This window comes from Anopheles gambiae, chromosome 2, assembly GCF_943734735.2.
Source record: "Anopheles gambiae chromosome 2, idAnoGambNW_F1_1, whole genome shotgun sequence".
Classification (NCBI taxonomy): domain Eukaryota; kingdom Metazoa; phylum Arthropoda; class Insecta; order Diptera; family Culicidae; genus Anopheles; species Anopheles gambiae.
The window spans coordinates 44,020,929-44,048,062 of NC_064601.1; the positions used below are offsets into that span (position 1 = coordinate 44,020,929).

The following is a 27,134-nucleotide window of genomic DNA, read 5'->3' on the forward strand; positions in this document are numbered from 1 at the left end:
TGTTTTGTATAAAATTTGTGTCGTTTTTACTACTTTCAACATTTGTTTATGAGCTAGGTGTATTGGTACGACATAGATATACTTCATTATACAAACTAATTTTAGCTCATAGGCCACTCAATTTGAAATGTATCATTTGAAATCTGTATGAAACTGCTTTCTCAGCTTAGAGGCCAAAGCCGCTACAATAAGGATGTATGCTGGCCTACCTGTATTTTACTTACAAGCTAGTAAAACTAGACCTTTACACGCTCATTGTTATTATAAATACATATCATCGCACCGAAACAGATACAAAAGTGAGCGAAGGTAAGCGAGAAAATAGAGAGGCTATTGTTTAACCTACAGAAGAATGAATGATACATATTTTTAAGCACTAGCTTACATATTATAATATTTTTTACAATTTTTGTGTTATATTTTTGCCCTTTGTGGAATGTGTCTGTACGGAAATCTGTTAGATTACAAACAGTGGCGCTTATATTTGCTACTTACTGTTTAACATTACAATAATATTTTCAATAAGGAATAAAGATTTAGAGGATTTTTAAACAAGAAAGGACGCAAACATAATTCAAAATTGATTCCAGTAATTGATGAACCGAATCATGCGTGTTTATTTATTTTTGTAGTATTGGAAGATTTTATTATCATTTTAGATTTCAAACTGAATGCTTCTGGACTGTGTTTGTTCCTAGTGCCTTTAGTAAAGCACGAAGTTTAATACCCCGACACATAGGCAGGAAAGACGGGAAGACATAATATCTCCATTTTTAATGTAGAGATGCAGAGTGACCAGATAGTAAAAGTTTCCGCGACCACTTTCATTATTGCACAAAAAAGGGTCCCTTCTACAGTAATCGCTAGAATTTGAAATGCATGAGCAGACAATGTATGGCCCCACCGACAACGTCGATGACGATAAAATGAAGGAAAAAAAGAACCTCGAAAGAGACGGTTGGGTTGCGAAACGGATACCCCATGCTTATGAGGGAAGTCTGCTTGCGAAAGATGACCAAATCCGTGCAATCTTGGTGAAAGGTTGAAAATGGCAAATTTTGAGATTGGCTTTATGATAATGCAATTTTGCCGCCCGGTCGGCGCTACTTTGGCTACCGCGTTTGCCGCCTGGTGGATTGCGGATCGCGCGTTGGTTTGCCGCTGAAGTAGCTGACAAACTGCTAACCGTTCGTGGTAACAGGGTGCCCTCGTACTGGTGGAAAACAAATTCCACGGATCGGTTTGATTAAATGGATCACGATTGCTGTTTCATTAAATAAAAGGTACTCATATACACACACGCTGATACACATAAAAAATTATAATGGTAAACGAGATCAAAATCTCGCAAAAAAAAAAATACTCTGGCGTGGCAGGAGCTTGGTTTGTGCACAATGGCGGCTCTAATCGACACATCAAAGCAGAGCAGTGTGAAGGGTGGTGTGTTGCCCACTAGCACCATTTTATGCACCCCGAACCAGCCACCGCCAAGCAAACAGGTGCGCGTTTGGTCAGTGTTCCCCGGTTCCAGTTCGTTACGCTTCGGTAGAGACAGTTAGTAACGCCTACCCACGTGCTGCTACTACACCCGCAACGCAAACACACGCGTTGCAGCCCCGCGTGTGGATTTGGCATGTATTTTATGGCTTCTGTTATTAATCATCACAAAGCATTCGCACCGGAGGATTGTGTTCACTAACAAAAGCAACACCTACCGCAGAGCAAACTGCAATTGGCACGTTGCAGCTCCACATTCATTCGGCGATTCTGGGTGGGAGGCAGAAGTACGCCCGGTCGGCTGTGCTTAGAATTGTGGGGGTGGCTATCCCTCCCCCAGCTAGGGGAGCTGGAAGCGCTTGTGCAGGTGGGTACTGAACGAAAGGGCTCACTGTACGACTTCGTGCCTGGTCGATGCAGCACGTACCGTTGACGGCAAAACGCATGCGTCGTTTCACGTGTTATGCATTATGCAATAATACCTCGACAGCAATCGTCAAGGTGAATCTTGGGTAGTTGGTAGAGGGCTGCCGTGATCGGTTTAGGAGCTTTGCATAAACTTTAACGAAACAAATTGAAATGCTAGCTAGATCCAAAAATGGGGCGCTATAACGGGCTGGAAATGGAGTCATCGCGATAAACCATGACGTATCGTGTGTAACGTGTGGGATTAATGTGTGTGATTCATGGATTGTTGTTCTAGCTACGGTCTTGGTGCAATTGAACAATAAGAGAGCAGCTAAGGCATTAGGTGTGCGTGAAATTGTGATCCAATTACAATTGCAGTTTTGCAGTGACATTACTCAAAAAGGCCAATAGTTTGGTGGGAACAATGTAATCCATATTTCTTTTCAAGGGATATTTTTAGTTTTATAAGCAATCGGCTCAGCTTAGTAATTATGTGTATGTAGCCTATCAACCAGTCAACAAACAAATTTGTTTGTAGGTCTGAAAGTATTACGACTGATTTGAATCTTGAATTTGTAAATAAATATCCGCATAATTAAGCAGCTTAAAGGAGGAGAGGAGGCCGGAAGAGGGTCAAATAAAGGTTCTACAGGGAACGAAGAAGCCCCCTGCAGAGTCGTGCTAGTTTAAAAGCAGCTAAATAATATAAATGTCCCCTAAAGTGTTTAGGACGGTTTCTGGCACAAACGAAACGGGAGGTATTCAGGGAAAACAAATAATGGCAAAATTGTTTTTTTTTCTTTTGTTTTTACGGAAGTCACGGCAAACCTGCACCGGTTGTGACGGAAACGATTCGACTGGCGGCTAGTTATGATCGGTCTGTTCTCTTCGAAGCCGCCGATTGTTTTTAATCGTGCCATTGTCACTCGTTGGGTCCGGGCGACAGGCGGCTTTGCTTTGCTTAATTAATATGACACGGTGAGAATAAATTACTGGGACTTTCATTGACACTGGGCTGGCCTTAAAACTATTGCTCGCACGGTGCGAATAATCATATACACACACGGAAACATTGTCAAGCGTTTCCGTTTTGCCGGTCCGATCGTCTGACCTTTCAGCTCGGGTTATAGGTACAGCTCGAGGGCTGTCTGCTCGTTGAAGCCCGTGTGAAGTAGATCGTTGAAAGGGTTCAACGAGTCCAGATGACTTAGCGGGCTCAGGCAGGGTTCTGACAGCTGCAACGAGTCAGCGTCCGACTCTAGGAACAATCCAAACTCTAGCCCATCGTTCGGTACCACCGATTGGCTGTTGGTGCAGGCAAAGTTGTGCGATTTCAGTCCACCCGGTCCGGTAGCCGTGGTCAGCGGGCTAAGGCACGGCTCAGACAGGATGAGTGAGTCGTTGTCCGACTCCAGCACCGAGCACAGGTCAACATCCATACCAAGTGGGTCGGGTCGGGACGAGTCCGACAGTAAACTGGGCGCCGTAAGTTGAATGTTGTCATCGATCTTTTCAAGCGCCGATGAGTTTGCGATAGTTTTCCGCCCGTTAGTGCCTGCTGCAGCCCGTGACCTAGTGTTGTTGGGGGTGGAGGTGGTTTTCTTGGAGCGACTATTGCTGGACGTTGTCTTTTTGGCTGACGTCCGCTTCCGCGGGCTGCTAGTAGACGACGAAGAGGAGGTACCGGATTGTTGCGAGTGATTTTTGGAAGAAGCTGACAAAGGCTTTGCATCCACGGCCGGTCGCGCTGGCGATACGGCAGGAGACGACGACACGTAACCCCCTGGACCGCCCATCTGGTAGCCTCCTTCCAACAACAGCAAACCCTTCTGCATCACTTCCCGTTCGATCTCGTTGTGGTTCACCATATCCAGTTCGTTGTTGTTTTCGAGCGTACCTGGAGTACCGTGGATCATGTCACTCAATATCCGGATGTACTTCATCGCCAGCCGTAGCGTGGTGATCTTGGTAAGCTTTTCACTAGATGCCGCACTGCCGCTGCACTGGGGAGAACTGACGGGGGAACTGGTACCGCTTGTACCGGCCACGGCTACCGGCACGGCACGCCTGAGGTTTTCGAACGCGCTGTTGATTTCGCGCATACGACTACGTTCCCGTGCGTTCGCTGTTTTCCGGCGGTATTTGCTGAGGGGAGCTGCTTTGGGTTTCGGTTTTTCCTTTGGCGCTGCCTTCTCCTTGGTGGTGGTGGTGGTTTTCGTCGTCGTTTTGCTAATAGTTGCCGTCTCGAGCGTGGTGCGACGTGACTGTCGTTGACGGAGCGAATACTTTTCATCTTTCTTAATTTCGGACACGAGCGAACCGGTCCCGTCCCCCATCAGATGATGTCCGACGTAGCCGCTCTCGTTGTGGTTGTTGTTTGCATCGGCCATCGGCGCTTCCATCGATGGTTGCTGGTTGAAGGTGATCGCACTGATCGACTCTATATTGTTGTGGCGCATCTTGACCCATATGCTAGGTATCCTTAACACAATCTTGAACTAAAGTCTGCAAAAGAAAAAAGAAAACATCGAGTAAATAAACTGAAAAATATATTTAAGGAGCAACAATCATTAATGTTATCGTTCACAATAGAAATACCTCAGTGACGTTCTTAGAATATTCTCTGATTGCTAAAGCCAGGCAAAAGCATTGAGTCTATAGCACTTTATGTTATCTTCTGTCATCAGAGGCATGGCAAATAAAGTTCAAAACAACCTTCAGGGTAGCAGCAGGAATGTCCAAACCTCCTTTTTCATTCCAGCAATTCATATGAAAAAGGGCTCCATTGTGCGATGTATTCAAATTCCTTCTATTCCCCAATGACGCCAATGCCTATGGGCCCTTGCGTGACAAATGGGTTTCTCCCGTTCGAAACGGCAAAAATGTTCGATTCGAGCAACTTGTAAATCATCAGTAACAATTGACCGTCTCTTAATCCGGCAGCCATTGGAAGCTGCTTTTTTGCTGCTGCCTTTTCTCTAGGCTACAGACACTATCTCATGATGAATTATGAAGCCATGGAACAGGGAGGGAACGGAATGGCCCCAGCTGCTGTATTCGAATGCTTTCTTCCAGCAGACGGCATAATCGGTCCCTGATGGACTGGTTGTTTCGGGCTTAAACCCCTCGCCGCTGACACTTGACACTCGCCATATTGATATGATCGGCCACCTGAAAAATGCTTGCGGCAGGAACGGAAGATCCCGATGGTTCGCAAACAAAGTTCACCGGGGCCACAAAGATTAATGACTATTGACATCGGGAGGTCATCTACTATACATGGCTCCGCGACGGTGGGAAGACTTGTACAGTATCAGCTTTATCGTTTTGCATTCTGTGACTCAGTGCTGGTGGTGGTTGTTTGGATGGAAGATTGAGCAATGACTTATAATTACTCGATGAGATGAGATGTAATGTGAGCCGAATTGAGCATTAAGTTTCCAAGGAGCAGGTAGCAAAGAGTCATCCATTAACCTTCGAAATTTTTGGCACGCCATTGAAAGTTCCATCTTAGTACTTCACCCACATCAGACACTCTTACCAAAGATGTCTCAGGAGCTATATGTGATATGCTGGAGATGTGTACACATTTAAGAAAACCATTGGATTGCACAAATCATGTATTCAACAATAGAAAGTTAGTAAGACTTTTGTTCCAGTTGCATCTCGATGCTCCTACCGTATCTAACCGCAAGGGTTTTATTTTAGAAGCACACAATGCAGCACTACACAAATAAGCAATTTTTAGCTCTCATAATCGCAGTACAGTGTGGTTTGTGTGGTTACTTTTGCTTTGTTTCTTTGAAACAAAAAACCCATAAAGTGGCCCAACTGAGGACGGCAATGTCGGGGCACGTGATGACGCGTCAAATTAAGATCCGCTATAGTCGGCAGCCACAAGAGCAGACGAGACCCATCCAACCGTTTGTGGGTTGTTGCAGAGAGAAAAAAAAAACGCTCAACTAATAACTGGCCGGCCCATTTTTATGCATAAAGTAGGGACAGCAAAAGCGGGCAAAAAACTGAAGCTGAACACAAGCACTCTCTGTTGTGGTTTTTTCGTGTCTGTTGGGCCGTACTGTGACGCCCTCTACATGCGGATCACATTATTCTGCAAAGAGGTGGTCGATTCAAGCTGAAGTGGTAGTTGATAGGGTAAGGAGAGGACGCTAGCATGTTACATGAAGTTGTGACGCGTGTGGTAATAGATGAATGAAGTATCCGGAGAGAGGGTTCTGTTTGCATGGTGCGAAGGTGAACAATACAATGCATCTTATCCTTGGGTCGGAATCCGTAGTATGAAAGCAGGATTTGTTTTAAAGTGATTGCTTGAAGTGTTTCGCGACATTTTGCAAGCGTAAATCGCACCCTGAGTGGGTTGGTTTGTTTTAATGTGTTGATGTTACCTGATGTTACCAATATAATGTTTGCCAGGAAGAATATTGAAGATTATCTTCTCTTCTGTTTTTCGATTATCTTCGTTCAACTTTTATAACCTAAACATGTAGCTAAATTTTCCATTTCAAAAGAAAATGAATGTGCGTATAAATTTATGTGCTTAATCGATCTTGGTTTAGTAAAGACATATTGACAAATCTATCCTAACAGCCTATTTCACACCAACCATACACATACGCCGTTCAATTGGTGTACAGAGTCAACATCGACTTTGAAAAGACCATCAACCAATAGCTTCAAAACAAGTTGTCAACTTGCTGATCTTTGTAGTGCCTGTTGAAGGACTACTTTGAGCTGTAAGCCTGGGCAATTGATCAAACGAATACATTGGAAGGTTTACTACAAGCGCCAGAGCACTCCGATGCTCCGATATCGCAGCACATGTCAGTTGCCAAACAGCAGTTTCCAACACTAATCGCATCAAGATCGCAACGTTCACGGTAAAGGTTCTCACGACTAAGCGTTTGCCATGCGACGACTTGACATGTCCGTGCCTACTTTACCATCGATCAACCGCCGAAGATGAACAATCTACGGGCTACGTGATGTTTGACGGTAGGAGCCGAAGGCACTGTTCTAATCGCGAACCGTAATAAAAATGTAACTCCACTGCACAAAAATGGGAAGGTAGGTACGATCATTGTGGTTGCTGTTCGTACGATCTGCGGTTTGCCGAAGATGCTGAAAGGTACTGAGGTTGCAATCGATGAACGATGGCTAACGTTTGCAATGATTTCTGATGTCTTGTGGTTACACTGGTTGCACCATTAAATTCATTGCGGCGGTTGTTGCTGTTTGTGGCTAGCTAATCGTAGTAGGATGCTGCTACCGTTTTGGACAGTTTACACAACTTGCTGAATACATACATACACGCATGGTGCATGGTCATACGAAAATGTCGTTCCTCCCGGAATGGTCAACCAGGTTCGACACCGGAATTTCTTCACTCATACATGCCGTACCGTGTGACCTTAGCTGGAAGTAGCAGGTTTCCTGCTGGGTTGGTTCTTCCAACGGTGGCACAAACTTATCTCTTTGGGGCAATGACTCCGTGCCTTACTCGAGGCCTTCGAGGTGCTGTAAAAGGATGCCCGCAACGGGACTTGAACGGACGAAGACTTGCGGTGGAGTGGTAGGCGTTTGCGTTCTTGACTCAACACAACTTGCTTTCCCGCGTGGGTTATATTGAATTGCGATCGCCGATACTCGTGGACTAATCATTTTCTGACTCTTCCCGTAGCATTGCAACAGAATCCTGTGTCGATAGCGGCTACGGCGACAATCGGGCGAATCGCCAACCGGAATCTGGTGTCAATTTTTACTCGTCACCTACGGTGCGTTTGTTTTTACTGGATATTTTTGCAAGTGATCGATCGTTTGGACCGATCAAACGCAATCGATACTGTCATTTGACCGACTCGAACGTATCAATCAAATACACGTTAACCCTGTATCAATAGAGCGAACGTGAACGTGACAACGGCACGTAACGGTTTGTGTGTTGCTATTCTGTGCCATTCTTCTGCACGCGATCGGAATGCTGGGAATGTTTCACAGTTATGGCTCGAGCGTTTGATACACTTTTTTCTGCGATATATGCATAGTGTCCTTGGAGATTAGAAAGTATGCTTTTCCTTAGTGTGATTTTGATTTTCATTATCTGGAATTGATTGATGTGTACATGGCAAAGAATACGGTGAAACTTGTAAATGCTAGGAAAGTATATTCGTGGGATCGATTTGAAATTGTGGAATGAAGTGTCTTGACTCATCAAAATGGTTATAATATAATATGATTAAACTGTATCATCTAATATTGTTAATAAAACATCGTTACAACTTTTACCTTTCATATGACCTCCATACATAAAATATAATACATGAGCATTGTGTGCATATTTCTTAGGAATATTACACTGGACTTGCTTGGGAATCATTGTTCAATTTTTGTCTATGTCGCATTTTCGCCTTAAATTCGCGTTTGACTGTAGTAATATGTTCTTGAGACCGTCAGCTGCCAATAAACAATGCACGTAATATTGGCGTTGTTGGGGCTCGTGTGGAGATGGACAATTTTGTTTTCTTTCAAAAACTCGCTGCTTAAGTTGAACGTTTATAATGAAACTGCTCGTTACTGTTCGCACTGACACCCCGGACAAGTATCATGCATGTCACACAAGCTTGCAAACTTGACATCAAAGCATTCAGCCAATGTTTGGCGTTTGCCTGTCGCGCATTGCATTTCGGGGAAGGCTATTGTCGGTGCTAACCGACTTCTCAACCAAATGTGCGATTTCCATCTCCCAATGGAGGCGACAGAGGCAATAGTAGCTGCAGTCATAATACCGCAAGACAGTTCTACAGAAATCGATAAAATGTGATGCTGTCTTTAGACGGTTCTGCCAAAGCGATGACGATCGCTCCCGACGGATGTCATCCATGTTAACCGCACCCATGCGCGTCTGTAAACGCATAGCAGCATGCATACAAAGTGCGAAGGGCTGAGTGGGATTTGACGAACCGCGCCTTATTTCGCACCCTGATTGATCGCTGCACTAGCACCCGGTCACGGGAACGTGCCCACTCGGACTCGAGGCTGGTGCGAAGATTTTATGCTACGACTGCAATTCCTGGGAAACGCAAACAGAGGACACACTGTGGCCGTGACGATCGAGGATGACCAAGCGGGAGTTCCTGCGTAACCCACATTTCGGCGCTGCGGTTATATTATTATCCAGTGCTTGCATCAATGTCTGGAAGAGATTTAAGCATTTGCGGCACATTTTGAGGCACGTTCCTATCCAGCAGGTCAACATTCGCATTGGAGGTTGACCGCACGGCTCACATTGGCGGTGGCTGCGTACAGGCAAAATAAGCGAGGTTGAGCAAACCTTGTAGTCTGCCGGGCCAAGTCACGACCTCCCGCGTAGAAAAATATGTGAAAAGTCGTTGAGTGAATATCAATGAGCAAATAAAATAAATGAGTGGAGTTATGTTTATGCACTTTCTGTCCAATTTAATTAAAAGTAAATGTATGTGTTACGAAATGGTACATCCCGATTTGTTAATTATAATTATCTAAGAAAAGTGTGTTTTTTACGTTAAATATCATTCGAAAAATTACATGTTGACGTATGATAATGAACGATAAATCAATGAATTTTGTACAACTAAAACTCCATTTAAGTATGCTTTTGCTTTACAATTAAAATTATGAAAGTTCAATATCAGTTAAATTCAACGGCTCAAAGTAATTTAGTATTTCGCTTGTAGGATAAATTTCTGTAGCTATGCTTGTCATCGAAATATAAATGATCTGCTTCAATTCAATTCTACTGAAATATTTGATAATGATATATAGAGTCAATAGAACGAGAAAATAAATATCTTGTTTTGATGATAATTCAAGTAATGAGCCATTAACAACTGTTGTGTTTCTCTAAAAACAAATCTAAAGGAGATATACATTCAATATATCCTCTTGAAGGCGTGCCTCCATTTTCTCACTTCTAACTACAAGCTTATTAACAAAATGACACATGATTTATTGACATCATTTGGACAAGTAGACGGGCATTGCGCTTAAAGCCTGCGGGATAAGCGAGAAATCGGCGCAAGATTTTGAATTTACGCATTGGACATGCAGGCGCAGATACCGGAACGACGGTGTTCGCAGCGCAGAATGCAAGCCATGATTTAACGGCCATCGGGCATGGTGCAGCAATTGACCACGGTCAAAAGGATTGTTGATCGTACCTCCAACATGAGCACGTGCGTATCGTGTAATTGCAATTTTTGTTGTGTTTCTGATGCACCGGTGGGAGTCGCTTGGGGAGCAGCTCAACTTTCATCAGATTTTCCCTGTGGTACAGGGTCCGAGAATGCACCCATACGCTGAGAGATAAGTTTAGCGGGCTGTCGCTTTCGGAGAGCGCATACCGCCTTTGGAAAGAGCTGTCGAAGTGAAGCACTTTCAGCCGACCAAAAGGCACGACGCATTACGCGTCAGTTGATGAACGCTCTGCTCGGAATGCACCAGTGGCCCTTAAACCCTAGCTGTGCGATTTATGGAACCCTCTCACGTACGCCGCGCTGCCATCGACGACAATCGACGACATTTTCAGATCGTGTCAAGCTGATTGGAACGCGATGTATGGTAAAGATCATCTTTACTGCACGCGGTACGCCTTTGAGTGTTGTCGTTTCCGAAACGGTACACGCCAAAGAAGAATGTTCGATGGAAGATTATGAACGTGTGTCCGATTATGTTGCTGTACCGCTTTGTTTTAGAAATTATTATTTGGAAGTGCTTACAAGATTTTACTAAAACCACGAGGTGTTGTCAATCGTAAAGCCCTTCGTTAGCTATTTGTAAGCGTTTACAATCATGCAGGGTGTTACCAAGCCACACCTTACTTAGTGGCGCGTCTTGCTTATCGACCTAATGAAATCACCAAATTACACGCTCTTAATCAACTTCATGGTGTGTTTGAATTTTATGGGACGCAGCACAATTTTCCGAGATAAAGTGATTAAAGATCACCAAACAGCAGATCAACAGATTAAACACCCATTTGATACGGGCAAGCCGTCTCGAGCGCAACGACAAAGAGCTCGAGCGAAACACTTTCCCGGCCACTCCATTAGGGTGGTTAATGAAGAAATAAAATTTCAGCGTCAACAGACACGAAAGCAACTTCCTTGCGGTCTAATCTGTGACAAGGGTTACTTTCCCACAGTGACAGCTAAAATCTACAAACCCTCTTAGCAAGGTTGCAGCGATCGCAATCCTATTCAGTACCGGACAGCGACAACTACCGCTGAGATAATTTGGATTACGAGCTGGATTGGAAGATAAAGCTAGGGAAAACGAAGCCAACGATCGGGTGTACATAGCCAGTCGGTGTGCTTTGTGCGTCTGGACGTCTGATGCTTTGTGTGTGATATCATCTACCGACACTGGCACCTGTGTCTAATGCGGTTTGATTGAGATATCAGGGCGATGAGCCCAGGGGAACAGATTTTCAACCAGAGACCAATCATGAAGGATGGACAGCGCTGATATAATGTTTGGGTCATCGTGATGCACTGGATGGATAGACGGCAATGAATACTGTGTCTGTTATTGAGATATTTTCGCGTTAAGACGTTAGTGACAGTTGCTCTTACCGATGGCTGATTTTATCAACGAGCCTGTCAGCTGTAGGACATTACTGCAAGTACACAAGGAGAATTGTAATGTACATTTTATTTTTATGTTAATTCATTTTTTTCTTCAGAAGTAGCAAGGTTCAGAGGATTTTAGTTTATTTTAAAAGGGTTATCCAATTATCCAAAATACATAGCATCGCGATGCATCCCATTGCAGAGCGATAAGAAGTACATAAATGTTGTACTTCTTATGTTACACACGTAAAATACAAATTATCTGACTATCAACGCTGACCATCGTAAAAGGCAAAATGAAAGATGGGTCTACTCACGACAGCAAACAAACCCGTGCCCTACATCACAATTTGCGAGAACACCCAAGCTTTCCGTTTGAAATTGACAGAAAAGGTTTCTAAATTATTACTACACATCAGCAATTAAATTAATTAAACATTTGCAGCCAGTGCGTTGAACGCTAATGTGGTGATTCTAGCCACTCGGTGTTATTAATATTGATGAATCTTCTATTTGGAAGAAATTTTCTTCCCATCTTGTGTGGGTTATTTAGGATGGAGATGGGATGGATTAAGATCACCAATAAATCAATATGATTTTAATTAACCTCAAAGGGCGTTGATTAAAGTGGAAACCTTTCGGTGTCCAATTTGCGAATCACCCCACACTTTCACGGCCCCAGGAGCTACTTTGAACTGTTTCTTGTACACCTTTAAGTTTCGCTCTTGTTCGAGCGATGGTCTACTCATCCCGTGCCGAACCATTAACATCGCCTCTAAAATTGTGTGTTTGGTCTGTTTTCCCCACCATTACTGGCATCTCAAACTGATCGTTTTTTTATCCACCGTGCAGAAAAGTGCTAAAAAGGATGCCCTCCGGAGAATAAAAACTCTGCAAAGTGAACGGACTTTCTGAAGTGACCGGTCGGTTTTCTTCCTTTACAAAACCACGGTAGCAACTTTGTCCCAGTGTCTTGGTACGATTGTTTGGTGTGGTATGTGCGTATGTGTGTGTGTGTTTGCCGATGTTGGGTCGCTGAAAAGTTGTCGTCGCAGTTGTCATTCTAAATCAAAGCTGCAAATGCGTTTGCGCGAAAACTGTACGTCGCTTCTGGTGCGGCGTTTATCGTGCTAGCAAAGGAGTTGGGTTGTCAAGACGAACGAAAAAGGAGGAGAGAAAGAGTTAAAGTTTCGGTTTACGACATTTTTTTGTCTTGGTTCCCTTATTAGAGTAAAAGGACCATGCGACAGGTGAATTTTTCGGAAGGAAAGTAACAGCACAACGCACAAGGGGTCCGAACCGATCCATCGATCTTGGCCGCTCGGAGGCCATCTACAGCTCGGCAGCGAGTGGCAATTAAAGGCGAACAACATTTCGTTGATCGTTGTTGCCACTTGCTCGTCGGCTTTAGGTCTACTCACCCAGCCTCTACGTTTGCGGTATGCAGCGTGTTCGCTAGTGTAGCGCGATGGAGCTACTTTTTCTTCGACGTTCGTGCCAGGCGGTGGTTGATAAAAAGGCTTTTTTGCTTTTTTTTGTTGTACGACGGACCCATGACAGAGCAGTGTAAAACATGTGCTCGTTCATCAGCTTATCGTGGACCACTTGCAAGCATCATCCTCTCTCCCAGGATAGGAAGGTGTCGGCGCTAGGATCAACTTTTTTTGGGACAGTTTTTCTAACTACAACTAGCCGCGTGTCTACTCGCACTGTGTGCACTGCAGGGAGCAAAAATTGTATCAAATTTCAATGATCTTTTGCGACAGCAACCGTTAGCAATCATAGTAAACATGACAAACGTGATCAGTGACTGTCGAATTACTTTCACATAAATAGGAAATTAAAGCAGACATCGGGGCTGCTGGAACAATTTACACTACCTGGAAAACTGCTGCCGGTCTTATTACTCAACAACCATGGTCCTAAATTTGCTTTGGGAGCATTGGTCGCCTTAACAAGAGCACGATAAAGCAGCAGGAGACGAATATTTGGAACAAAATATATACGACGCCCGGGGCAATAGTTTCTATTGATGTCTTGCTTCATTACTGCTAACATCGGGCCAAGCGTTTGATGGTTGGTTTTCTATTATCGAGGCCATCCCTCGACTATGCTCAGTTATGCCTGCGAGCATGCCTGGTCTTGAGTTATAGTTATCTTGGAATCATTTATATCTTAATTATTTGGTATGATTCTTTTTGGCCGTTTCTGCACCATAAAACTTGATTTGCTCTCCATCATTGTTTAATTTTCCTAGGCACATTAAACACACGGTCGATGAGTGCAACCAAGGCCCTTCGAAATGGTTGGAAAAGGGATTGTTTCTTTACGAACCTGTTAAATGGATAATTATACGTCATTTAGCTGCAAGTGGATAGTCAATATCGATGAACCGGTTCCATAGTTTGTGGCATTATACCCAACCATGATACCATTACTATTCTACATGCATTACAACTATGCATTCATTTCTCACCAGTTTCCGTGATCTTTCTCCGTACCCTTAGGGTAATGAGCATGGACCATCTTTAGAGTCCCAAAGCTTCCAGCTGTTTTCAAATTCCTATTGGTAGATGATTTGGTTACATCGTAGTACGATGATTACTACCCTGCGGGTATCGTAATACTGGGGTATTCATTCATTAAAAAATCATCAATGAAATTAAATCATTTTCGTCCACTGTTGGGCTAGATTACCATAGCAGGTGATTGTGTCTGCAGAACTGATTTAATGCCGACCGATTTAAACACCCGAGGCGAGGATCAAAAGTGTGTGGTACGCAAATTGGTTTTGCCCTAGAGGAAAACTTTGTTTTGGATGTGATAATTCGTTTAGTGCATTGCTTATCCTATTGCTACATACTTATGCCAATCAACTGTTTGTGGTGAATTAGAGAATGTCACCTTTACTGTACTAGTTTAATTTTGCTGTACTGTATTTATTTTTAAAATTTACTCTGTGTTAAAATTCATTTTCAGTAAAATAAGAAATGAATCTATATCGATTCAGTTTGACATATTTTATGCAGAAATTGATTGAAGTGACAATTTTTATCTTTAAAGTAATAATTGTGCAGTCTGGCTTTCCACTATAGAATGTGGTCACTATTGGGTTAAATATCGCCATACGTAAAGTCTTCCTTTTATGTAAAATATTACATCTCACAACATCGCCTTGCTTCATAATTGTTCCAACACCTATATTGCTTGTTTTCATTATATCTATACTTTCCGCTGATAATCATTCCAATAAAATACTTTTTCTGACATTTCACTGATTGAGTTCAATTTGTGTCGTTAAATGTGTGTAATCTTATTCTAAAAGCTCACAAAAGCTCACCGCTTTACACTATGTTATTGTGCACAAATATTAGCGTACGTTAAAAAAAGGAATGCTTTCTCCAAACCAAATGTGGAAAGTGTTAATCGACCCACTCAATTTCTTTCGACGCCCACCGCACCCAGAAAATCTCAGTGGTCGCACCACCGCTCGGACAACAATTATTGCTATCACACTAAAAAGGCATTTGCTTTATTTTTTATTTTTTATTTTTTACTCTGGTAGTCCAAAAGTCGCCAGAATGGCATGATCTGCTTATATCGAAAGCATCGGCATCGGCAAAACGCGTTTTAATGTTGCTATACTGATTGTAATGAAGTATCATTACAAGATGTCGCGTTTCGTACATGGTCGTGGAAGTGTTGATTCGTTGGAGCTTCCGTAGGCCGTTTAATGTTTGTGGCTCGATTCCCATCGATGAAACGGGGCACTTAAATCAATTCCCCATTAGCATGTCGTTGCAAAAACAGCGAAGTTGAAGAACAGCACAGCGATGATACAAATAAAAGAAACAAATGCAACGCGTTGAAAGCGTACACGTACAAAATCGAAGTGAGTTTTCTTGCTTCCCTTGCTTCCGGAATGTTGTGTACCATGGTTGGCCCAATGGTCCAACGCGGCTGACATCATCCATCCCATGTGCAAATGCTGTAGAACAGAAGTCAACTTTAAGGGTAATATTCACACCTGGCCGTAAAAAATAACCTTTTTTCTGGAAGTGGACATTTATTTTCGCTGTTGGGAGAGAAACGAAAAAAACTCTACTTTTGGCGAAACTGTAGCGTTTTATGTAGTAGGCAAACGGTAAACATACCATTTTTGTTTTAATATTTGCTAACAATACACAAGGGACAAATATTGATGAACGACGAAACAGATAAACACGAAAATCAGTACGAAACGTAATGGGACACAGTTCGATAACCATGAGCGTGAAATTTTAAGAACAAATATTGCGGTCAGAAAATACTGATTAATGCAGTAAACGTGTCTCGGCTTATTATTGGATCCTGATGAGGTCTTGTTAAAAAGTGTACATATTTTTATTTTGCTTAAATATTGCTAACGTTTCGGTGAATTACTTTATTGTTGAATGTTCGATGTGAGTTTAGATAAAAACTCAAATGCTTTTTTAGGCACACTGCTTTATATTAAAGCTTTTATTTGTACCATGTGTGCTATTTTTTCTTCGATTGCTTTTTTTCACTAAATTATGCGTAGATCGTTAAGATAAATTCGATCTTAATTGCATTCCACACAGATGCAGATACAAATATTTGGCTGTCTCATTGTTTGATGATTTGCAAAGCCACCGTGCAGTCTAAAAGGTTTGCCCATGTGTGTATCGCTCAAATATGACATTTATCTTTCGTTTAGCAAGCAGACGGGCGAGCACGAGCCTCCCCCCAGGGGACAGCCACAATCGGACTCATTTAAATTCAATGTCGATGAGGTTCGATCCATTCGAGGCTGGTTCGCCCTGGAGCATCTAACATATTAGTGGCTCGTGGCACACGGTAAAGGGAACGCTTTTCCAAACATCGGCACCGAAATAGCCAACGCGCTGTTGATAGAGCCATCACAGTGGTCGCCATTTTTTCGACAGTGGAGCATGCCTACGGGGTCCTTGAGGTTTGATCCAAATTCGGTAATTAAGCTAAGTGAAATCGTTTAGTCAAAACAAACTGAAAAAGGGTTCGGAAATGGACTAAAGCACCACTTTTGCTTTGCAATGCAAATTTCACGTCACTTACCTGACAACCGAAATGGTCCCCATTGGTGTGAAGAAAACAAAGGAAAAAGAAGAGAAGCAAAGTATCATTTGAATTGACACATTTCTTCACTACGACTGGGCTCTATTTATCTCTTTCACTGTCTTTTATTTGTATCTCTCCAAAGATTAGGAAATTGAAAATTATGTGTTCAAATAGCGATTTGTCTCGAAATCGAAGCTTTTATTTAAATGAAACAACAAATGGACCGAGCGATAACAGAAGGATTTACACCAATAAACGGATTTGGACGGCAGATGTTTGTTTAAGAGGCTAGCCTTAAATCTTGCCATGAGAGCGTTCGTTCAGTAGCATAGGAAATGGAATTTAAATAATCGCACTTCTCGACGGAGCCCCAATATTGGGGATAGCAACTTCGCACCTCATGTGTGAGAGTAACGCTGATTATGTGACGGGGAGTAATTTATGTGAGAAAGATCCTTAAATCTTCAAATTATTCCAAAACCGATTCAATCTCGGAGGTATTGGTTGATATTTTGATATACACAGAAAGAGCTTTATGAATCGACACATACAAAACGAAAGGTGTGATAAAGGTGCGCTAAGGCACAAAAGCGATAACTTTTTCTACTGATATCTGAAGAACTGCATGCTTACTACCTTTAGAAGAACATGTGCGAAAGTATTACGTTGTTTAAGAATACGCCGTTTAGAAATAGATATAAGCTTCCTATTATCTATTTAAACTGCTTTGATCACTTTGAATATCTCAATCGTAGAACTCAAAAAAAAAACAGCTTAATCTGCCTGCCGACATCATTTGGTACATCATTACACATCAGAACGAACATGTTTTTAAGTGGTGTGTTTCATGACTTCCTAAAGGAACGAACTTTTTCAGATTTTTCGAAGCAGTAGACTAATACACCATTTTGATTCAAATTACGGACAATTTCAAACTCCGGAAATTTAGCATGGTTTTATTGAATTTCTTTACATCCATTTTCTGGCTATGGAATTTTGTTAATTCCATGATGTTCCAGAATCAATTAAAATGTAATTGACCCCTAGTAGGCCCTGATGTCTCGATAACTATTTTCTGTCGGTTAGTCTATCACCGGAGGCATTCTTAGCATTAATTTCGTATATAAGTTCTATTACAGTCGATGCCACCTAATTTTTCTAAAGCCATTGATTACAGCTGAAAATATTGACTCACAGTCAAACATTGATGCCTTAGAGACAAAAAATGATGCGCACTGTCAAAAATTGATGCCTTTGAGAAAAATTGTGATACGCTTTCAAAAATGTGTGCCTTCGAGACAAAAATAGGTGAGTTAGAGTCAAAATTTAGCGGCAACGACTGTATCGTAAATTTAAAGGAAACCAAATTCGAAGAGGAAACTGACACTCAGAATTAGGTGTTCGGGCCTTAATAGATGTGAAGATTATAGAAATTCATAATATTTCTAGTATAATTATTGAAAAACCTTATTTTGTTGTACAATATAAAATGTTTGCCTTAGTTAAGTGAGTTACGCTATAGGTATAACCAATAAAATTTAGATTAGTAAGAAAATATTTCATGTCAAACATGCTTGAAGTATCTGTAATTCGAAGCAATACGGTACATATACTATGTCTAGATTAGCGTGTACTATGTGCTAGATTAGCGAGCAGGCTTATTACGCTCCATGATCTCCGCTATGACATCAATAGCTTTCACCATTCAAACGACACTGCCACTTTCTTTAACCTTTGCCCCAAAGCCTTCCTGCCATTAGCGCATCAGCTTCTAATTAGATATAACTCGAGTTCGGCACCCGCCATCATTAGTCCGCTAAATGATGCCACGGCAGAAAATGGACCGTTTTATGAAAGCCCATAAAAGGAAGGCGATCGTTGCTCATCAGTCTCCAAAATGCTCCCCAAGCAACGGACTAACAGAAAAAAACTACTGCAGCCTACTCGTGTTTCGCGAAACTCAGCTTCGGTAGCAACAAAACTAATACGCGTGTGCGCTCTTTCATTAATCAAAACGATAGTAGACATTTCGGTTTTTACGGAGCGAAACGGGAGAAAGGTTTGAGGACACCTGAAACGGCCAATCAAACGCGCAGAAGCTGTGAACTAATTTTATGGCGTTGAACAATCTTTGGTGGCATACCCTGCGGTTAGCAATCCACGGTAACAGTTCGACACCCATTTGTCACACATTTTCCGCCCGATCACGGGTTCGGAACGGTTTGATTGGGGGTGATAATAATTTAATTGTCTGCGGTGACCGCATCGGCTACGAGTGGCGAGCATCCGTGGTCCGATTCCCTTCGATCGCGTCGAGCTTATTTCGATAATTGGTCCTAAAGAACGAGTGCCATGTTCACGAATCGATTGCTGGGCTCTCCGAGTCTGAGCTGGTAAAATTATTTAATTAGACGAATTAAAGCCTCAGTCTGGGAGGATTCATGTGATATTTCGCGGATTGTCGGAGGCAGTTCAAACGATACACTTTTCGAAGGAAGAGCCAATCGTTAGGCCCAGCGAGTAAACGAAACGGTGAGTGTCGTTCACTGGGATAGTGGCTGCCGTGGAGTGTCGTGGTTTTGATTGGGATTTTATTGCCTCTAATTGGAACACTCATTTTGGAAGCTTAATTTATTGCCTGAGCGGGGTAGCTTCTGCCAAACCAAAATTTAAGATCGTCTCAAGTCGGAGGCCAAACAAACATATCGGAGACGGGGCGAGTTTTACATCATGGTGGTTGTTGTTGTTGTTTTTTTGGTACGGAGAACTTTCTTGTGATTGAAACCATGCGTGCGTGCCAGGCGGCGGCCACAAACCACGCGTTTCTGCTGGATGCGATGAAACAGTGAACAGCGCGGGTGGATGTGCAATTTAGATTGTCTGTCTACTTTTATCAGATAAAATTTAAAGCCCACAGCGGGAAAGGGATCGAATTCGGGATCGTAAAAACATAAACAACATCGTGATGCCGGGTGTAAAATGCGAAATTACGTAGTGCGTTGAGGAGAAATCCTCGCGCCTGTGCTTTGCAGCCACTGCAGACGTATGCGAACCCGTTCGCGGAGGTTTGGGAAGGTATAAGCCTGCTGATAAGTGCTGTTTCGAAAGGACCCAAAGAGAGGGCATCGGTATCGAATTCGGTATGGGGTGATTTGGGAATATCGCTAGGAAAAGGGCACTCACTCGGGCAGGAAGGCTGCAGCCAACAGTTGCATTATTTTATCCGGTTTTGTATGCAGTTTTCGGTGCAAGCGAGAGGAATCCAAGCACTTGCTTACCAGGGGGAAGATAAATAAAAATGGCTTTCCGTTCGTGCCGTTGACAGACAGTTGTTTTTAGCGACGTGCGACTTAACTGTACCACACCGGAGCCAATAAAGCAAATGGGGTTCCGAAAAGGAAGAAATATTTATGGATTGTTTTAAGTGGTTTTATTGCACGTGCTCATTGGAGGCGATTAATACGATCATCGTGCACAGCGCTGCGCCGAAGGACGGCAAGTTAGTTCGTTTTTAATTTTATTAATTCTATCTTTAAATTCAACTTTTGTTTTTGCAGTACCTCGAATAGAAAATAAAAGCCAATCGGAAGCAATCGATCAATACGCCTAAATCCGGGATACAAATTGGAAGCTCCAAAATGCTTATTATCAATCTAAGGTACGAAAATTTCGCCTCATGCTCTAATCATTAATTCCCGCGATGCTCGATCGTCTGGGTTGCCTCCGGTTTTGTTCGTTCTGTGTATGGCAACAGCAACATTCCAATCAGGTTTCAAATACCGGACCTCTTTTGCACTGCTTGTGACTTGGGTTTTGCATGGTGCTGTAGCGGGAGAGAGGGAAAACACCTTACCATCGTACGAACGGCGACTGACTAGGCTGCTTACGCACTTTTTTTTCTAAACGAAAGGGCTTCAAGCATGCGTAACGGAATCTCGTGATTGTCGCCACGATGGAGAGAAGCGGATTGAGGGTTACACATTTTTTAACGACCAGTGAGCTATCCACCTCCTGTTGGCGGGATAGTGAACAAGTGAAGAAAAGGAGAGATATAAACAACACCCCAAGAAAAAAAGAATTTATTAATAGCGTTTATCTTCTCCCTTGCAAACCCACGGCCACGGTAGGCCGGAGGAGTTGCGTTATATTCCTTCCTCATTTCCGAGGCCAATGATTAATATTCACATGAAGATTAATGATCACGTCGCATGGCAAAACGGTCCAAAATCAGCGCCCGGCAGTCACCCAAACAATAACCCGCGCCCACAATTCTCCCGTACCTAAGGCCCACCACACCGCAAAGACAACATCCCGGACAGGATAAGCCTGAAGGTCTTTTGTTACGGTACGCTGTGCACTTTTGATGTGGCTCGTGTTGCACAAGTGACGGAGCCGAAGCCATTTCACCTGTTGCGCCATGGAATGGTTACTGCGGCGGTGTCGCTATCGTTACTACTACATCGCGCACGCACCGGCTATCTGCGTACTGGCGCCAAACACCGTTGAGTACGACCATGCAGTGTGTGGAATATGTGTGGGAGTTTTTTTTTGCCCGGGCGACGGTTTCGAGTGCCATCCTCTTGTGCTCATTGGGACAGCACATATCAATTGAGCTGTTGCAGTGTTTTGCATTCGAGTGGACCCTAACGAATACGAATACGGTAATAAAGAAAAAAAAGAAGGGACAGACCCACCGATTACCTTGAAATATTGACCAAGAAACGATTGTCACCCTTGTGTCCTGGTTCGTGCGGGGCAAACAAGTGACACTGCACGTTTTGCTGACTGTGACTCCCTGTCAGAGTTTTGGGGCCTTTCTTTATGCATCTTGCATACCACCAGCCAGCCGGAGGTAGCTGCAATTTTCCAGAGTAGATGTGTAAAAATAAACCACTTGACACGCAGCGATTGAAAAGAGGTCGGTCGGGCGTGCGCTGATGAATGGAAAAGAAGGGCGACAGGATTTTGGGAACCTGCTGGGATGAAAGAGCACGTGCAACCTACACACAGACGCACCGGTACTGAAGGGTGCCATTAAGTCCTACATGCTCTGAGTGGCGACAAAAATGATGAATTGGGCTTTTAAATTCAATCTTGTTTTTTATCTGGGAACGAATTTCTTACGGTGATAACCTCCGCAGCATTTTAGCATAAATCTCTTCTCAATGTTTAAAAAATGGATTTTTCCGTAACGTACTTATAATTATAGCGAGCGAAAGCAATGTTACAGCAGTCTCATAGCAGTCGTCATTTAGTGTCTATTGGGAATGTACTGGAGATAAAGATTTCTTAAAACCGGTCACGCTACCCACTCTCCGTAGCGCCGGCACTTCAATTCAGCGGATCGGATCAATCGTCCCACACGCTCGATCGAACCGGTGGTCGGTTGTGGCGCGCACTGATCGCCAAAAATTGTACGCTTATCAGCCCAATACTTCATGTTTTGCAGACGGTGCACACATAAATTTCCTTTCAATCGGAATGGCAGAGAAATGTTGCTTTATTATTGCCTTATTTTGTTGTCGCTGGCATTGGTTCAAACACTGCGTGCAAAATACAAAGTTATAATTCAGTCTGCATGTGGCAGTTTTGGCCTACGCTCGACCATGTCTTCTAAAGCTGTCATACTGGTTTTTTTTATTATTTATACTGCTTCGCAAAAAGGAAACGCAAAAAACGAAACTTGGGTTGTGAGACGACACATGGTGGCGAATCGATCAGTTGATCAGACGAGCTTCGGCTATTTGTGTTCGTTTATCCTATGCAATGCTTCATCAGCTTACCAATCCGAGAGTATATTTTTTCCCGGTTTTAAATTTTCAATACTATCCTGTTCAGTGACGGAAGATGAATGAATGGGCCTATTCCAGAAAATGGTCACAATGCCTCTTTCCTTATGGCAACCAGTGGTGGACGCTTATTTCGTCTGACCAGCCTTAAAATCGCGCGGAACTGGTCATCAAATTAGTTGGTCAATCGTTGACGCGCCAGTAGCCTCAGGGTAGGTGCGCCGACTGCTCCAAATGGATTCGCAGAGCCCGGGCTACGCCGAAATGTTGCTCCAAATGCTTGAGCATGAATGATGTAGTTCAAACTGACAACCTCATTACTGTCGCAGCGAAGGTGTAAATTAGCCCTACTTAAGGATCTCGTGCGGCGCGCGGCCTGCAGGCCCTATCGCGTTAAATTCGTAAACCGTCCGGGTCACATGCAGTCGAGTAGATGGTATTAGTATGTGTGTGTGTGTGTGTGTGTGTGTGTGTGTGTGTGTGTGTGTGTGTGTGTGTGTGTGTGTGTCTCTGATCATGCAAGCTGCGGGACAGGGTCGGTAATTTTCTGCCATTTCGAACCTCAACTCAACTTAATTACGACAAAAACTACCCCGACTACCTCTTGGAGGCCACTTGAGCCCCGTCTGACCTGTGCCCGAGTTCAGTGGGCAGCTGAAGGGCAGGAACAGCTAGAGACCGAAGGCGAGGGAGAGGAAAAAAACTGAAAAGAAGGCTGGTCACAAGTGTGAAAATCCACACTTGCCTGCGACGCGCCCGATTAACGCTGCCAACACGAACAGGTTCGTGGTGGTTTGTGCGTTCAAATCGCTCGATTGCTGTGGAGTTACACGCAGAAAGAAACATTGATCCGGATTCAGAATCGATCGAACTATCGACAATCACACCATCACTGTTTGGTCTGGTTTTCCACCGTCACCCTTTTCCTCGCTATTGCTCGTTTGATAATCAGCGTCCTAAAGGTGGAAACGCACATTGCTTGAGATCTCGCAGATCGTTAGCTGACAGCAGGCGTAACGGCGACAACGACAATCACATGCCCTAGAAGTCAATTAAACTCACTTCTAATTTTGTTTCACTTTGGTGAGCCCCCCGCTGATGCGAGAAGCATTTAGCAGAGTAGGTTTCGAAAAAAGGAAGCCATGGGGTGTGAGTAAATGTGGCTAAAAGTGTAATTCATCAAACTGCTGAGCAGATAAGCGTAAAAATTGGAAAAAAGTGTTAAAAGATGTGTTTTCAAACATTATTTTCGACTTTTGATGAAGTTCATGAAAAAAATAATTGATGGTAGGAAAATTTCCAAAAGCTAGTTAATGACCTGAACTAATTATCTGGGCGTATATGCTTTCTCAAAACTGTAATGCAACAAAACAATGTTCTCTTTTAGTGTTATAAAGTATCACTAGTCATCGCTACAACAAACCACACAGGAGTGGCTTCGTTGGCATACGGAGAAAAAAATGCATTCAATTAATGGTGCAACAATGTAGCTAATTAACACGCAACAAAAGCTGATCGGTCATCCGTGATGTGCATCATCGGGTTTCGACCCGTCTCAAAACCCTCCGGGCCTGATGACGACTTTAGTGTAGGCACTCCACAACTGCTATGATAAGAAGCTGCCCGGTCGAAGCTCAGCCTACGGGCACGGCCATGGATTGCCCTGAGCTTGTTCGGTGCGGGAAATAACTTCATCATCTTTGAGCTCTAAACCATTTTTACTGCCACATTCTTGAGCGCTACAAACCATACCGAGTACGGAAACGACAATGTATAGGGTTGGACGTAATAAACTGTTCGTCTTAGCATGCTCCAAACACTTCGTTCGTTCTTTGTGATACAGCAGTAGCATCAGCCCAATCCGCGCAAAATACAATACGCAAATTCCAAGAGAAGGAACGTTGCATTGGCTAGCGGTTTTGGCCCGAGCGGGGTTGTACGAAATCCCGAAAATTAAGTGAAATCAATAAACTCATATATTTTATTTTGCCACGGTACCCGTCGGCACGCTATCGCTGAATTAAAAAAAAAAAAAGCTGCAGCGCGATACGATGACACGGTAATATTGCTCGTCTCGCCGACCCGCTTCAGGAATGCATGCGAAATGCATGGAGCTGATGCTGGGTCGGGTTTTATCAAAGTTTAATTAACATTTCACGGTGGCTATGTGGTATGGGCAAGAGATCGAGACGGTAGTACAGGACGGTAGAGCGCTTTGTATCGGGCGGTTAAATGTATGTACTTCGTTCCGTGCCTGCGGGCGGTACCAGAGACGGTACCGCCGAAGGACATAGGCGATGATGGTTTTGGTAAAGTGAGTTCAATTTTAAAGTTTTCCATTCGCTGTGTGAGTGTGTGTAAGTGCGTGTTGGTTGAGTGTTTCCAAAAGCATATGAAAAATTTAATTCAATTACACTCCTGTTGAAACATACTGCCTCCGGCATTAAGACCAGGGAGTGTTTTTCATCGAAACATATACAAGCTATGATTGTATAATGTTTAAACATTTCTTTTTATTTTTGTTTTAATGTCATTTAAATTGGTTTCAATGCTAATATTTTGTGTAATCTGTACTTAAAAACTTATTTATTGTCTTTTGAATATAATTTCCATCGCCGAACTTTCATCGCCTCAATCAGCGGAGACATCAAAACAAATGAATTGATTTTATGGCGTATTGATGTACATTCAATCGGACTTTTAATGGGTCCATTTAATGTTACATTTAAGCAAATGCTGCACTGGGACTGCATGGTACGGCAGTTAATCGAACCCCAGATCGAGTGTTGTACCGAATTTATTGCTCGTTTTTCACGATCGCACTGATGCGTGATGGTAAAGCTAATGTAAACCGAAACGGCACGAGCTAACGGGCTCCGCCGCATAACATTCGACAACCGTACCGCTACTGGGAATGGTTTGTAACATTATTTGTCAACGGTGGCAATTTGCCTGCTACCGGTTGCCGAGATACAACCTAACGATAGCGAGGATGTACAACTGATCGCACCCAGATCACGTTCTATTAATTGCTTATTCACCACATCATTTGTTCGCGCCTCGCTGTGCAGGCTTGCCGGCAACAGCTTGCAATCCATGAGCTAGTGTGCACACGCCCGATTCGTTTAGAAACGTCGCGTAGTGACGAGTTTCGATTTTTATTTTGCCTCGTGCCTAATGTCACCTAGAAGCTTTCCTAGCTACGTCCCACGTTCGAAGCACGAAGCGCATTAGCTGTCAATGGCGTCAACTCACATTACGACATGGAAGCGTTGGTGGCATGATGGTAACGCAAAAAAAAAAAACATAGGACAGCGCAAACAAAATACACACCCACGATTGGTTTTGAACTGACATTTGCGTCGCCTCATGATTGTTTATCATAAGTTGTTTATTTTATTTGTATGAAAGGGGGTAGAGTTTGTAAAGTTTGTCAGCTAACATTAGAGAAGGAGGGTAGGCTTGGATTAAAATAAAAATAGGAAACCAACCTGCCATAAAAATAATGATAAATCAGATGAACCACCGATTGGTTGGTGAAATCTGCCCAGGATACGTTTTCGTTTTACAGTGGGTTTTTTACTGGCTGTGGTTATGCTTCTTTAAACTGAATCACTTTCACTTTCAGGCTTGTTACTTTAACAGCACCAAAATTGGCCTTGTATTTGGTTTGATCACACACTTCTGTGTCACTTGCACTTGATCTCGATGAGTGAAAGATGGTTAAAATGCCAGAATCATAACACTCTGTTATCGTAAAACACTTCCGCTAAATAATTGCATAATCAAATATGATCGCATGAATACCGAACGGCTAATAAGATGCGTACTGATGGAGTAACTTCAACGGCCGCCTAAACAACGAAACCGTCCTATCGTTCAAACTAGCAATCTCCGACCTCGGCAATGCCCACACATCCATATCTTCGGAGAGAAAGACGCGAGTTCATTGGGCCCTTGGTTGTTAGCAGGCGCCTGTCACACGCGGGACTCCAGAAATTTAATCAGTCGTCGGACTGGCTTGAGAGTTTTGTCAATGTGCGTACGTCTGCGAGCGTAGGACGACAGGTCGCACTTTTTGGATGATTTTTCTTCCTTCTCCTGCTCTGCTCTTCAGCCGACGCTCACATGCGTCTCGTAGCCGACGGCACAGCGGCAACAAAAACAAAACCCACTCGAAGTTTTTGTTGGTTTATTTTTTTTCTTCTTTTCTCTTTTTTTCACCTAAAGCCTCTATTTTACGGTTCACAGCTCACTCCATTCACCGGGTCACACTCACGCACGGAAGTTTTGCACCCCACGCACTGAAGGCAACAAAAACATTCAAAACAACTCCAGACACACGGCCCGCGACCAAACGCGCTCATCAAGAAGCGCAAACAGCGATCAACATCCTTTCGTGTGAGTGAAGATAGAAACAAGAAAACACCGTCAACCGAAAGCTCCAAATGCATGCGTGTACATGCGTATCCAGCACACGCCGCCTACGCCACGATGCGTTCGGTGCAGGGCTGCAAGGGCTGCCGTGCGAGGGCGCACCGTCCTTCTCGGGTGTATTTGATTGCCCTGCGCGGGCGCACACAGCGACGTGGGATGAATCCGTGCATCGAACGGAACGTACTGGCGAGGGCGCACTAACGCGTACGCGGATTGAGAGCCGACGGAACGCACGTGCTTGCGGCACGACGGATAAAAACGAACTGATCACAAGAGTCAATTC

General features: G+C 43.4%; 1 protein-coding gene across 2 annotated transcripts; it reads right to left on the bottom strand.

Annotated features, from left to right (window-relative positions):
- LOC3290921 (helix-loop-helix protein delilah) lies at positions 1–27,134 on the bottom strand. Of its 2 annotated transcripts, XM_061645522.1 has the most exons (3): positions 25,906–27,134; positions 11,532–11,575; positions 1–4,410 (listed from the first exon to the last, which is right to left on the bottom strand). In XM_061645522.1, exon 3 carries the CDS (start codon positions 4,362–4,364, stop codon positions 3,030–3,032), a length of 1,335 nt encoding a protein of 444 aa, XP_061501506.1. In that variant the 5' UTR covers positions 4,365–4,410; positions 11,532–11,575; positions 25,906–27,134; the 3' UTR covers positions 1–3,029. The 2 variants fall into 2 exon arrangements, with proteins under 2 accessions (XP_061501506.1, XP_061501505.1); XM_061645521.1 differs by lacking the exon at positions 11,532–11,575.